The sequence below is a fragment of the Halichondria panicea genome, chromosome 3 (genome assembly GCF_963675165.1).
Source record: "Halichondria panicea chromosome 3, odHalPani1.1, whole genome shotgun sequence".
In the NCBI taxonomy this organism is placed as follows: domain Eukaryota; kingdom Metazoa; phylum Porifera; class Demospongiae; order Suberitida; family Halichondriidae; genus Halichondria; species Halichondria panicea.
This window is the reverse complement of record NC_087379.1, coordinates 8,067,835-8,081,022: the sequence shown is the minus strand read 5'-3', so window position 1 is coordinate 8,081,022 and position 13,188 is coordinate 8,067,835. Positions and strand designations below refer to the sequence as shown.

General features: G+C 41.9%; 2 protein-coding genes across 3 annotated transcripts; one reads left to right on the top strand and one right to left on the bottom strand.

Moving 5' to 3' along the window:
- Positions 1-22: 22 nt before the first annotated feature.
- LOC135334193 (segment polarity protein dishevelled homolog DVL-3-like) lies at positions 23-9,253 on the bottom strand. Of its 2 annotated transcripts, none has more exons than XM_064529288.1 (17): positions 9,049-9,253; positions 8,710-8,897; positions 6,925-6,994; positions 6,446-6,510; positions 6,086-6,129; positions 5,677-5,857; positions 5,394-5,472; positions 4,405-4,486; positions 4,087-4,174; positions 3,507-3,635; positions 3,080-3,147; positions 2,727-2,891; positions 2,294-2,422; positions 1,693-1,881; positions 1,167-1,346; positions 454-855; positions 23-253 (listed from the first exon to the last, which is right to left on the bottom strand). In XM_064529288.1, the coding sequence occupies exons 2-16, from the start codon at positions 8,868-8,870 to the stop codon at positions 458-460; spliced, it is 2,028 nt and encodes a 675-aa protein (XP_064385358.1). In that variant the 5' UTR covers positions 8,871-8,897; positions 9,049-9,253; the 3' UTR covers positions 23-253; positions 454-457. The 2 variants fall into 2 exon arrangements, with proteins under 2 accessions (XP_064385358.1, XP_064385357.1); XM_064529287.1 differs by having other exon boundaries at positions 484-855.
- Positions 9,254-9,388: 135 nt separating this feature from the next.
- Positions 9,389-12,406, top strand: LOC135333594 (uncharacterized). Its single transcript, XM_064528581.1, has 12 exons — positions 9,389-9,482; positions 9,541-9,597; positions 9,650-9,776; positions 9,824-9,913; positions 9,962-10,092; positions 10,145-10,207; positions 10,270-10,306; positions 10,354-10,525; positions 10,576-11,358; positions 11,578-11,650; positions 11,699-11,827; positions 12,146-12,406. Exons 1-12 carry the CDS (start codon positions 9,425-9,427, stop codon positions 12,214-12,216), a joined length of 1,791 nt encoding a protein of 596 aa, XP_064384651.1. The 5' UTR covers positions 9,389-9,424; the 3' UTR covers positions 12,217-12,406.
- Positions 12,407-13,188: the final 782 nt, after the last annotated feature.

The window sequence follows — 13,188 nt, the reverse complement described above, 5'->3', positions numbered from 1 at the left end:
ATTAAAGGTGCATGGTAGAAAATTGGCTGACTCAACAAATATAATAATGTACAACAACAATACGAATGTATGTAACAAAACAATATAATAATAATAATAATAATACATTTTAAAGTGTCCAATAATAAAGTACTTGCCTGCACACACACTAACTGCGTGTACAGCTGCTACGAGAGGAACTTGCTTACATAAAGTTGTTGAACAGATCAGAGGACAGTTTGTGGTGCAGTGAGCAGGGCTGGCGACTCCCTCCCTGGAGTAAACAAAAACCCAGAGTTCAAAAACAGTGAAAAAATAATATATACTGTATACAGAAATTCAGTTTTAGTAACTAAAGATCTATAATAACAGTTAGTGTAAGCTAATGATACATGATGCAATAATTATCTAAACAGTCTTTTTTGAAGTTTTAATTGCTATTAATTGCTATAGCTACACATGTGCAGGGCTTACATCACTACATAACATCAATGAAATATTCACAGGGATTATCCAGTGCTTGTTGGAAGCTCTCTCTGCTGTTGGCAAGATGAGCAGTCACACCTAGATTCCCGATATGGTCGCTACGTACACTGACTCGGTCCGGCTCCACAAAAACCCCAACTCCTTGAGGATGTTGGTATGGCGGGGGTGGGGGCATCTGTTGCTGGGAGACACTCGTAAACTCGCTTGACGAGCTTATTGATGGTGAACGACGTATGTTAGGATTGTACGGATGAACAGCCATGTTGCCACGGTTATTAGAGTTAGAGTTTCCGCTCGAGGGGCGTTGTTGACGAGATTGTTGAGAGTTAGAGGTGCCACTGGCGGAGCTGCTACCAGATGACCTGCTAGCATACATCTGCTGTTTGTCTCCTGCAGAGGAAGGGGGCGGGGTTGTAACAGAAGTGAACTATACATGTATATGACAGTATAATAATATTAGCCCCGATTCCAGGCCACTTTCAAGAAGACGAATATTATACTAGCCTCGATCCCAGGCCTCTTTTCACCAAGAGGCCTGGGATCGAGGCTAGTATATACATGTACAGTGTATACTTAAGTGGCTTGCTTAGAAATAAAAGGAGAGAGAGTGGTGGATAGTGAGGAAGAAAGGAAGGGTACAATGTAAGAATATTAACAGTAGTAAATCCTGATACTAGCTAGATGGTTCAATCACCACTCACCAGGAGATGGGGAGCTTGATTTGCTGGAGTTGGACATCTGCCCTGGCTGCTTGTGCTGGTAATACTCGTATGCAACAGAGAACTCTCCATCAGATGAACCCCAGCCTCCGTGTTGTCCTGGCAACGGACCCAGAGTGTCCGCGTCTCCCGAGTCATTGCTGAGGGCAAGGTGACTGAATTCTGAAGGAGGAGGAGTTTGTGTGAATACAAATTATATAGAAATCTCTCACACGCTAATTTATGAGACATACAACAAGTAATATTAAAGTAGTGATATTTATGCTGTCAGCTAGGACCTAGGAATAGGTTACTCCTGACACAACTTATTTGTCAGAGTTACAAAAAGATGGCCACAAGAGCCTCTTAGCAAGTACAAATGGCTACAGTTGTACTCCACTATAATTATTATCGATAATTTCATTTTCAGCTTATTTAAGAGCCCCTCACATCCATGTTATTAAAAGCACTACCCTATACCTCTACATGTATGTACATAGCATCACACTGTGTGTGTACAAGTACTTACCTGAGGGCAGTGAATTGGCAGCTGCCTTGAAGTCCCCAAACACGTAATAGCATTGCTCAGAGAATGTGATCTTGTTGACCGTGTGACGTAGGAAACCATGCTTGAGCATGAGAGCGGCGTACTTCCTAGCATGGCGGCGATCGATGAATCCATCCACATTGGTATGCAACCAGTCCACCAGGTCAGAGCCTACACGGGAGAGGGGGGGGATGATGGATACAGTTATAGATATCGACTACCGTATAGCGGGTAATTTTCGTGGGGTGAAAAATTAGCTAAAATGTCATTTTTTGCTTCATTACAGGCACTGTACGTGATTTCCAATAAACCACGCCTAGGTTTTCGTGGGTAAAATTTCGTCGAGGTCAGCTTGCCCACAAAAATTACCCGCTATTTGGTATAATTATAATGTGGGCAGCCATAGCCACACGTCTAGGCTTTTGTGGTGCAGAGGTATGCGTGTGTCACAGCGTGGCGTGTGAAGTTTTAATTATCAAAGGGCACAGTTACGGGAAGGATCACAATATTTACATAGATGCTACAAAATAGTAATCAGCAGCCTTACACTTCACACGTGTGTGGGGTTGAGATATTGACTTACCAATAAAGGATTTAGGAATGGTCATTTTGAGCCAGATTCGATCTTTCACTTCTAGTCCAGATTTAGGTGTGGCCAGTGCCTTCGCTATCCTATACATGGGCGTGGTCAGCGTGAGCTTTACCAGATCACCTATGTGTGTGTGTGTGTGTGTGTGTGTGTGTGTGTGTGGGGGGGGGGGGGGGGGTATATTATCACAAAATGCTTGCTATTCGTATCTTATATCAGGTTTCGAATACGAGGTTAATTGATTGTGAATGACACTGGTACAAGCATATTGATCACATTTCTAACTATTGCGATGCATACAACACATGGGAAAATACACGCGCATGCTCACTCTTGCATGTCTTTTAATTGCGAATTATGCGAAAAAGCAATCAAAAGAACGTCGCATTATTTGAAACCTGATTAATACTGGGAGTGATGTACTCACGTTCAGATTCAGGAATGGATGAGGTGAGGCTTGGGGAGGAGTTTGAGGTCATAGTACTCAGAGTGGGGCTCCCGGCAAACTGGCGACGATAGGCTTGGTAGTCAGCTTGATGCTGATTGGTCTGCATGACCCAGGCTGACGGGTCAATAGGACGAATTGGCTCCACTGCACAAGTAGAAATAACAAGATTGGAGTATAGAAAACAACTGGTCATAATAATAATAGTTATTATTTGTATAAACAGTGGATATAACAGGTACCATGGACACACACATCTAACAACAATTAGACGAAACATTTCGTTATGTTTGAAGTCTTAATGATGATATGAAGCAGATGTTTTGTGTACTCACATCTTGGCTCAAAGTTGGGCACTATTGGCTCTGGCTCCCAGCACTTGGCCACTGTCAGTGTGATGGGCCTGTAGGAGGGAGGAGGGGTCAAGGCAGTCAGCATGCCACACAACAGTGGGAGGGGGGCCATGAAACAATAACCTTCCAATATGCCTAATACATGTATCCTTCCTTTAATTATATTACTAGAGTCAGAGTGATGTACTTGTACACAACCATGCAATATTATGCCCACCATTACACTGTACATCAGAATAGCACCATAAATTTGAGTAATGTAATTACATACAAGAGAAGCATTAGCTAGCTGCACTACATGTGCAGTGCCACCAGGGAAGAAAGAAGAGAGAGTGGGAGAGATCAAGGAAGAAAGAAGCTGCCAGTACTTGACCCTCACTACTGTTACTGTATGGTATGGATGACTTACCCAGGGTGTTGTACAATCTCCCTGAGTGTCCTCACAGCATCGTCATTGCTCATGTTCTCAAAGGAGATGTCGTTAACCTCCAACAACATGTCCCCAGGCTCTATCCTCCCGTCAGCTGCCACTGCTCCACTGTGTGTGTGTGTGTGTGTGTGTGTGTGTGTGTGTGTGTGTGTGTGTGTGTGTGGTTTGGGAACTCTTTCAGCTGCCATAACTTGAATTCCGTGGATCCAATTTCAACAATTTTATGATTTTCTGAAAGCTTAGAAAAAGACCTTTCAAAAGTTGTCATCAAATTTCATATTTGAGAGATAAAAGTATTTGCCAATTTGGCTATACCATGAATAATAATAGCCCATGGTCCAAGGCCGAAAAATGACAAATTATGGCCCTGACAAAATTTTGGATTGAAACACACCATTTGAAAGGTCTTTTCCTAAGCTTTCAGAAAATCATAAAATTTTTGATATCGGATCAACGGTACTAAAGTTAGGGCCGTTAGAATAATTATGTTGAATAAAAGTTCTGTTGCAATGTAACAAAGAGCTCTAGTTACAATAGATGCACACATAGCGATACTCACCCCTTCATGACTGAGCCCACATAGATGCCTCCTGCTCCTTCTTCATTGGTCTGTCCCACTATACTGATACCAAGGAAATTAACAGTGTCTGCAGGAGAAGAAACAAACCTTGAACTGTTCGCATGTGATGATGGTGATTCACTGAGTACTACACTAACCAGTCTAATCACTCTATACAGAAATCATAATTATAATCTGCTCCAATTTGTACAAATTATAATAGTGTGTAAAAGGTAAACTACTGTTTTAAGAATTAAGAGAGAATCCATCCATCGCCACGAATAACGTACTCTGTATAATTAGAGTATAACTACTTACCCATATTGAGTGTGACTTTAACAATCTGTGTGGTGGAGAGATCTGTCATTGTGGTGGTTGTTATGGTGCTGGTGGAGATGCTCTGTGAGGAGAGGGGAGTCAGTACACACCCACACACACACCCACCCCCACACACACAACAGTGTAGTGCATAAGGTACTGTATAGCGGGTATATTTCGAGGGTACAAATCTTCGCGGAAATGCCTTTAGAAAGGTTTTCGCAGATTTAATTTTCGTGGAATAGCGCCTTTTTGCAGCATGCATGCATGTGATATTAAATTCGCGGTACATGCCTAATCCGCGAAAACCACAAACATTTATACCCTCGAAATATACCCGCTATATGGTATACAGACAAAGGTCAGAATATCAAGTAACATATATTAAGTATAAACTGCACAGCTTCTTGAGGAATTGTGTTGTGGTCTGGGGCAGCCTTATCCCACACCACACACACTACCACAACATATGCTGAGACCACAAGCCCATCACAAGTTAAATACATCAAAAGTAACTGTTTCCAAACAAAATACTTGGCAATCAAATCCTTTAATTCGTTCATCTTGCCCTAGTATGCCACGAGTCAAAGCAATCAAGTACAGAGACTACCTCTGTGTGAACAAGAGGGCTGTATGTGTTCTAACACTTGTTCAGCTTTGATGACTGCTAATACCCTTGTAGTGAAGGGGGATTTGTATACCTTGCAAGACAATGGGTCATAAAATGGTCTGAGTGCCCAGTCAATAGTTCACGCTAATAGGAGCTAAAAGCTGAGACCTTATACAATGTGGGATTTTCTCACCAAAGCATGAATCGCTAAATGGAAATCGGTATGTTTGGAGCATTGTTATCTCATTCACACTGTACACTTGAATCTAGCTTAGTACAGACACACACACACGCCCACCCACCCACGCACATGCACATGCACACAGTGCACATACACACACGCACACACGCCATATTGATGATAAAGGGACAGACTTACTCGAGGTAGTTTGGGTCGGTGTTTGGTGAGAATCTTCTTGCGTGGTCTAAGTGATGTGAGAGTGCTGGAGCTGACACGGCTAAAGTGTATGTGTGTGTGAGGGGGCGTGTGTGTGTGTGTGTGTGAGTGTGAGAGGGGGCGTTGTGTGTGTGTGTGAGAGGCCCCCTTTGAAACTTAAAATACACAATTGTACCATACTTGAAGGTATCACTGTAAGCTAGCGATAATAATTATTATGATGGGATAAATATCGTGTGTGCAGATTCATACATTATAAGCTTACCTTGTAGCGTCTTCAGTATCGCAGCAAGAGGTCTCTGTTTCCGTGGTGAAGTCCGTGGCAGACTCTAGATCAGTGCCGCTCACTGTGCTTCCCCCGCCCACGCGATGTCTGTGTGAGCGGTGCTGTCGACCCGAGGAGCTGTGACGATGCTTGTGATGGTGACGACGCGAGGCCTTAGAGGCTGTGTGGAGTGGGCGGAAAATATACGTGTGTAATTACATGGCAATGTTGGGGATATAATATTGTAGCTTGTGGGCATACAATCATGTACATGTCACCAAGGAATAGCGGAAGTTAAGGAATAAACTATTTAAATTACAAATTCTAGGAATTTTTTGATTTTGGCAATGCACATCGTGACTATTGTAATTAGGCATAGCTTATATATAATTTGCCAAGATGTACTTACTCCCTGAGATAATCGACATTCCGTCAGCTTCTTTACCCCCTCTCCTGTGAGATCAAAGACACATCATGTGATTACAACACCAAAACCACAACCACCAGACCACATCAATCATAACCACTGTACAAGCTGACTACTAAACAGGAGATGTATACAGCAATGTATCTATGTAGGTGGTGGCCAGCGCCTTTATTTGATCCCATCAGCTTGTACAGTTATCGTTGCTGGCTTGTTTGAACACTACACACATGCCAAACCTAACCAGAACTAATACACACATCAAGAAACAAATTATCTAACCTGCCTTGCAATGCAACACCCTCTATATCAATATTGCCAAATACTAGGAGGTAGAATACTTACACAGATTCAGAGTCTCCCTTGGAGCCACCTGCCTCAGATCCTGACACATTGGACTCTGTGACCACCTGGAGGGGGAGAGGGGGTGTGGTAGGCAACTACTGGGGGAGAGAAGTGTGGTAGGCAACTACTGGGGGGGAGGAGTGTGGTAGGCAACTACTGGGGGAGAGGAGTGTGGTAGGCAACTACTGGGGGGGGGGGGAGAAGAGTGTGGTAGGCAACTACTGGCAACACCACCTGGCTGGAGTGTTAAGGTGGTGATATTAGCAACACCAGCCATAAGTGTGAGAAACGCATTCTACTAGAGCTAATTGGAATACACACACACACAGAACAAGGTCTGGACTATCTATATAGTCAGCAATTAACCACAGAACAGTGGCCATGGTGATCACTAAAACCTTCACAAAATATGCTTTGAACTTGAGCACCACATAACACATAGACATAACACACACACCGTAATATAGTGAGGTACTTACCCAGCACACAACGCGACCATTGACCTGGGGCAGTAGAGCATCATCTTCAGCCAGTTCTTCCTTAACAACACTGCATACATAATGAAGCCACAGTGAATATAACCATGATGTGAAAAATAACAAAAAATGTATGGGCATCTCTCCCCGCATATATAAAAACTATCTTGTTACCTGTGGAATCCCTTGAAATAATATGCTCCACACACAACAGACAGAGGAGTTTTGCATTAGTCTATAATTAGCTAACTGAATTTGTGTCATTAGTAATTTAATTAATTCCATTTTCCCTGGGTATGCTGACCTGAAACCATGGGGGCACACACAGCCAGTGTAGCAGACTACCCTCTGAGGCTATTATGCTCAATAGGACCAAAGCATTGGGAGCCCTACAAGTGCTGGAGCACCTGCCAAATACCCCAACAAAAGATGAATGAACAGCACCAGCTGAAGTTAAAGACACACACAGTCAGTCTAAGAGATACACAGCTGTATATAGTAATATCCAGATCCACCTTTCAATTCAGTAGACTTATTACCAAACTAAGCCATTTCACAGCCAGCTAGACAGTATCCACTAGCAACCCTTGCCTAGGTGCTCCAGGGAAACTGGTCCTCTTCAAACACACACACACACACCCACGTACAGATGACACATAAGCCATCTCAGAGATATGCTACATGCTAGCTATACACACTAGCTATAGAGTACATGCCAATTGTCAGTACAAAGGATAGACTACTGTATAATATATATATATTGCATATTTTGGACTGACATCTGATACACAAAACAATTATCCTTTCTCCTACAGACTTCAGCTGAGTGCGATAAAACAAACACTGTTCCAAGATCACAGATAATCAACTTCAAAGAGACAGGACTACAGATACAGATACACTGGAACAACAACACTAACACATGAAACAACAGCCGCCAAAAGAAGAGTGAACTCATTATTGGAAATTCCTGACATTAATCCCAATCAACAGTGCTAGCTATGGGAATGTGTCTACCTCATCTACCCGCTATATACTACTATATACATTCTATAATGACAATGATGGCCAGAGTCATCAAAGGTAGACATACAGTTCACAGTTTCTATATACAGGCCAAGGCTAAAAGAGTTAATAGGCTAAAGAGTTAATAGTAGTTACTTGGCAACTAATCAGCTGTACAAACTATGAATAAAGACAGAGCCTCTCTTAGATCACAACTACCCCTGGATGTGGGTCAGAGATCAAAGGAAACATCAAAGTGACCTCAACACCACAACATATAGTTTAGGCTATCCACTAAGGATGTCATTAAGTACCAATGATTATATTACCTTCCTGCCACACATTGACCAACACAGCAGCAGGTGTTTTAATAAGAAAGCAAGTGCCCAAAAATTTGCTTTTTGTACGAGAAATTTCCAAGAAACACACATCACTGCCAAGCTATGCAGTGCGGTACAAGTAAACCTGATTGAGTCAAACATATCCTAATGGGGGCCTGGCTACACACAGACAACATAAGGAGAGCTAGTGTGTGTGTGTGAATAGTGCGAAATGGATCCATTAAGACCTTGAGGTGTGAAATGGAATGGGGCCATTATTAGATTAGGATGAAAACTGACACACAAGCACACACAAATATAGTTTATCAACAGTGTGTATTTGAATTGCAATTCCCTACAAGGAACTTAATTGACTCAAGCTAGTAATCAATGGACCTTGTGCCTATCATAATTATTCTCCAAGAGCATCAAATAAAATATAACGTCCCATTTTTAAACTCACCCAAAATCATCGTCTTCTGACTTGAAAAAGAACTTGATGTATGTGCGATTGAGCTGTCCCTTGAAGTCTCCAAGGGTAACCAGCTCTGGTGGCTTACCTATCTTCATCAGGTACGGGGTTTCCTCGTCATCAATGTAGTATATGACTTTCGTTTCCTCCATAATATGGCTGGCGTTTTGATCGAGCAGCTAGAGAGAAAGTTTTGCTATATTAATAAATTCACTTTCAGGATCACTAGAATGGTAACGCAAGTCATTCACAACACATCAAGCGTGTGCTTATATAGGTACTAGGTGAACCAGTGAGAGCATTTAGTTATTAACGTATGTGACAAATCACCTCCTATCAAAATCAATAATAATTCTCTTTGTCCTTGTCTGCTGTGTTCACTGCCACTGGTTTCTTCTGTAGAGCGATTGGCTTTATTCGGGCCGCTTCACCGTCTCCGTGTTGTAGTAGCAACGCTGTTCAGTACTCTCTCTTTAGACCTACACAACTCTCTGGCTAGTATTATAAGAATCGTTGGAATTAGTAATTATAAATGCATGCGGTTTGTGCATGAGGGTTAATTAAAAGCTCAAAGAAGGCAACAAAGAAGCGGAAGAGGACGTTGTCATAGCTCAAAGAAGGCAACAAAGGAGCGGAAGAGGACGTTGTCATAGCTCAAAGAAGGCGACAAAGGAGGGGAAGAGGATGCTGTCATAGTAATACAATAATGGCTACCTCTGCACAGGAAGCTGGCTCTGGCTTCGACCAAATACTGAAGAATACAGGTTCTGTTACATGCATTATGCTCATTGTGTTAAAATTAATCGTTCCTTTGTTTTGCAGAATTCGAGAACGACCATCAATTGAAGGCTATCAAAGCCGAGCAAGAAAGAGCACAATGTAAACTGATTGTAAATTGTCGTATAAAATAATTATTCTGAGTTTTATTTAGCCTGCCAGTTTCAACTCAAAGAAAAGCAGAAGCAGATACTCCAGTTTCAGAAAACAATCAGTGATTTGGACGAGCATGCAAAACAACTCCACAAGCAATTCCTCATCAACAGAGACAACTGTGAAAGGTAGTGACTTCCATTGCTGTATCAACATTAAAATTAATCCACCAAAGTTTGAAACGCACTGCTATTGTCCTTGCTGATCATGAGGATGCACTGAAGGGGAAACTACTCACAACACAGAAAGAAGTGGAGTCAGAGAAGTACACACAAGTTGCATTAATTAATAATTATGAGACTGCGTTTTTCAGATGGGAGCAAAATGAATCCTTGTCCAAGTATGAGAGTGTCTGGGAGAGATACAGAGTTCAGTACAACAGCACAGAGAAAGCTCAGGGCATCCAGGCAACTGAGACACAGCTGAACAATCTTCGCCAAGAGAGTGAGAGTATTGACAATCCGTTTATTACTACTTATCACTTGCCTCTCTGTAGATTCAACTCTGGAAACGAACATCAACCAAATAAAAGAAGCCATCTTTGCTCTAAAGCAAAAAGGTACTTGTATATAATTCTATGTATGTACTATTTATTGATAGTACTGTATCTTGTTTCCATAGGAGAGAGAATTTCCCTGGTCGCATTTGTTCTCAAAATGTAGGTTGTCCTCGCTATGGACATTATTGTGTTACTATCTTTGACAGGGCTGAGCTTCATGTGGAGACAACTAAAGTGAGGCAGGAAATGACAACAGACAACCCTCAGCAAGCTACTCTACTAGAGAAAGATATTGAGGTCCTTCGTGAGAAGATCAAAGCTGAAGAGATGAAAAAACAACAAGAAAAAGAGAAACGAGACAGTCAAAATAAAGTACAGGTAATAAAACTTCTAATATTAGCTTTGCTATAATTATTATTTACGTACAGGATAATCGTATGGACACTGAGGAATCTACATCTGTAGCTATGGTTACTCAATCAACCCACACACCCCAACGCCCACGTACTCCTGGAATACTACCACCAACAATCCTACCATTGACAGTACCACCGAAACAAAGCACTCCATCACGTGCACGCTACCAACTTGAGATCCCTAAACTAACCATGCCCTCACGTGTACCCGCTATCAGGGCCTCCATATCACAATCCCCCGGAGCATTTCAATCACCAGTGTTCAAAGTACCTACTAATCGACCTCGCTCAAACTTCCAGATCCCCACCCTGGCCATTAGCACACCTCCTAGACCGTGCATACCTCTATTGCACACACCAGTACAACAGAGGCCAAGGTTGCTATCGTTCACTCCACCCACTGCCAGGTCAACACCTCAAGTGACTCTTAGTACACCGAATATTAGGCCTACTGTATCAACCTTAGCGACAAGCCAGTCCTCATCAACAGTGCAGACACCAACTACCACTGTACCACAAGCTGGTCATAACCAAGCTCCCATGCAACCATCGTCCCTATCAAAAGCAACAAATAATGTAGGCATTGAAATTCAAGATTCTGTGGCTGAAATGGATAATCAAACATTGCAGCAGGAGTCGGGTGGTTTTGAGTTAAGCAATGCTTCTCAGGAGAGTACATCATTTGCTACTCTGTTCACCAGTGACAGTGGTCAGGAGTGCACAGACTATGCTGGTGACTTTGGGCAGACTGTACACTATCAGGAGAGCTCTGTGAATGATCAGCAACAACTTGAGGTATGTCAGTATGATGCTCACCGCGTGCATTTCATTTGTGTTTTGTCCTTTTTCTTTCCCTGTATAATTATGTCCCCCACTCTTTCATTTTCCCATTATTCCCCACTGCCTCAGGCCTCTTTTCTTTCTCACTCTAGATCTCTCCCATTTCTTTGATATAGTTGCATACAATGATTGCAGTAATGTAGCCTTCATGCACACCCACTCACACACTTGCAGTTTACTGGAGAAGATGACAATGGGTTGTTTTATGGAATGGAAGGCTCTCTATCCGAACTAGGGAATCAGCCAGGTACTTCACTATCCATGTATTTATATTGACAATGCACTCATTGCATAGATACGAGTGCTACTGGGGACATGTTTGCTGGGTTAGGCTCAGAGTCTGCTCATGATGATGGAGGAGGATTCAACTTGTTCTCACAAGATGAGGCACCTGACGTCAGCAAGACAACCACTGGAGCCACAGGTAAACTCATTTGCATGCATGGGGCTACTTTTAGTATGCTGTATAATAGAAATGCACTTTTTACGGTGTGTGCTGTGTATAGTAGTAGCAATTTGTGTTGCTCTTTGTCATGCTAGCCCATAACTTGTGTTGGGAACGTTCAATTTCAAATCTAAAATATGCATTTAGTAGCTGTTGGTATAGTGCTACAATATGATGTGCTTAGGTCAGCGATTACTTTCGGGCCCAAATCTTCTGTTTTCAAAAAGTGTGGGCTATAAAAATTATAAATTAAAGCCTGTTTTCGATGACTCCATCTACCTCCTCACACACACGCAGACACAGATTTCTGTTTCTTATTCGGGGGAGATGAGACAGCCAGTGGTGAGTCATCATTCTCCTTCTTCTGATATCTAATGGCTACACCTCACAACCTACTGAACAAACTAAATAGTTACTGCTACTACCAGACTATTATAAATTCATTCTATCTGTCATGTATATATGTGTGTGTGTGTGTCGTGTCAAGATACTTCGTGCTGTATCTTATTTCAATTACTGTTTCGTTGTGTTATAAACGCTAGCTAGGGGGTGAAATCAATTGCTTTGTTATAAACGCTAGGAGGTGGCTCAGGCTGTGGATTACATCATTATTCTGAGCTGTATATACATGTATATACAATGTACAATTAAGCTGCAGGTGGTATACATAATTAGGCCACTCCAAGTGATACTCTGGTTTCTGGTCCACTGCCCGCATCAGATTTTATTCTATCTCATTATTGGATTTCTATCTCATTATTTCTACTACGCATGCGCAGAATGGTCCATGTGGTACAAAATATAGTGTGATAATGATATTCATTTGCAAAATAATGAGATTCATAAGGTGAAATTGATAATGACATAATGAGAAAAGCCGCCCGTCCGCATGCAATTAGAAAAACTTCCATAGGGCCAAAAGAGTTCATTTACAGTAGTATACAACGTTGTACACTATCAACTTTCTTTGTAAACTATGAAGGAAACTATTGTAGATGAACTAAAATTCAACAACATTGTAAACTATGATGTACACTCGCAAGTACAAACATAGTTTACAAGCTGTAAACTACCACTTCTGGCCCTGTGTTCAGGACCAGAAACCAGAGTGTCACTTGGAGTGGCCTTACTGGTAGGTATATCATAAAATGCGTCAATAGAGCTATATGAAAGAGCTGAAATGGACTGATCTACGAAATATTTTCAACGCTTAGTATCCCAATTAAGTGATATTAATTAATTAATGCAGTCATATAAAGCATTAGATCCCAGGACTTTTTTGATAACGGCCTGGAATCGAGGCTACAATTTTAGGCATCCATGCATGCAATATCTGCAGA

Excerpts from the sequence above, each read along its gene's own strand:
- LOC135334193 (XM_064529287.1), bottom strand. The coding sequence starts at position 8,870 with ATGGAGGAAACGAAAGTCATATACTACATTGATGACGAGGAAACCCCG. Across the intron at positions 6,995-8,709 it reads TCAGAAGACGATGATTTTGG|TGTTGTTAAGGAAGAACTGG; the intron begins GTGAGTTTAAAA and ends TTATGTATGCAG. Across the intron at positions 3,148-3,506 it reads GAGATTGTACAACACCCTGG|GCCCATCACACTGACAGTGG; the intron begins GTAAGTCATCCA and ends TCCCTCCTACAG.
- LOC135333594 (XM_064528581.1), top strand. The coding sequence starts at position 9,425 with ATGGCTACCTCTGCACAGGAAGCTGGCTCTGGCTTCGACCAAATACTG. Across the intron at positions 11,359-11,577 it reads ATGATCAGCAACAACTTGAG|TTTACTGGAGAAGATGACAA; the intron begins GTATGTCAGTAT and ends ACACACTTGCAG. Across the intron at positions 11,828-12,145 it reads GACAACCACTGGAGCCACAG|ACACAGATTTCTGTTTCTTA; the intron begins GTAAACTCATTT and ends ACACACACGCAG.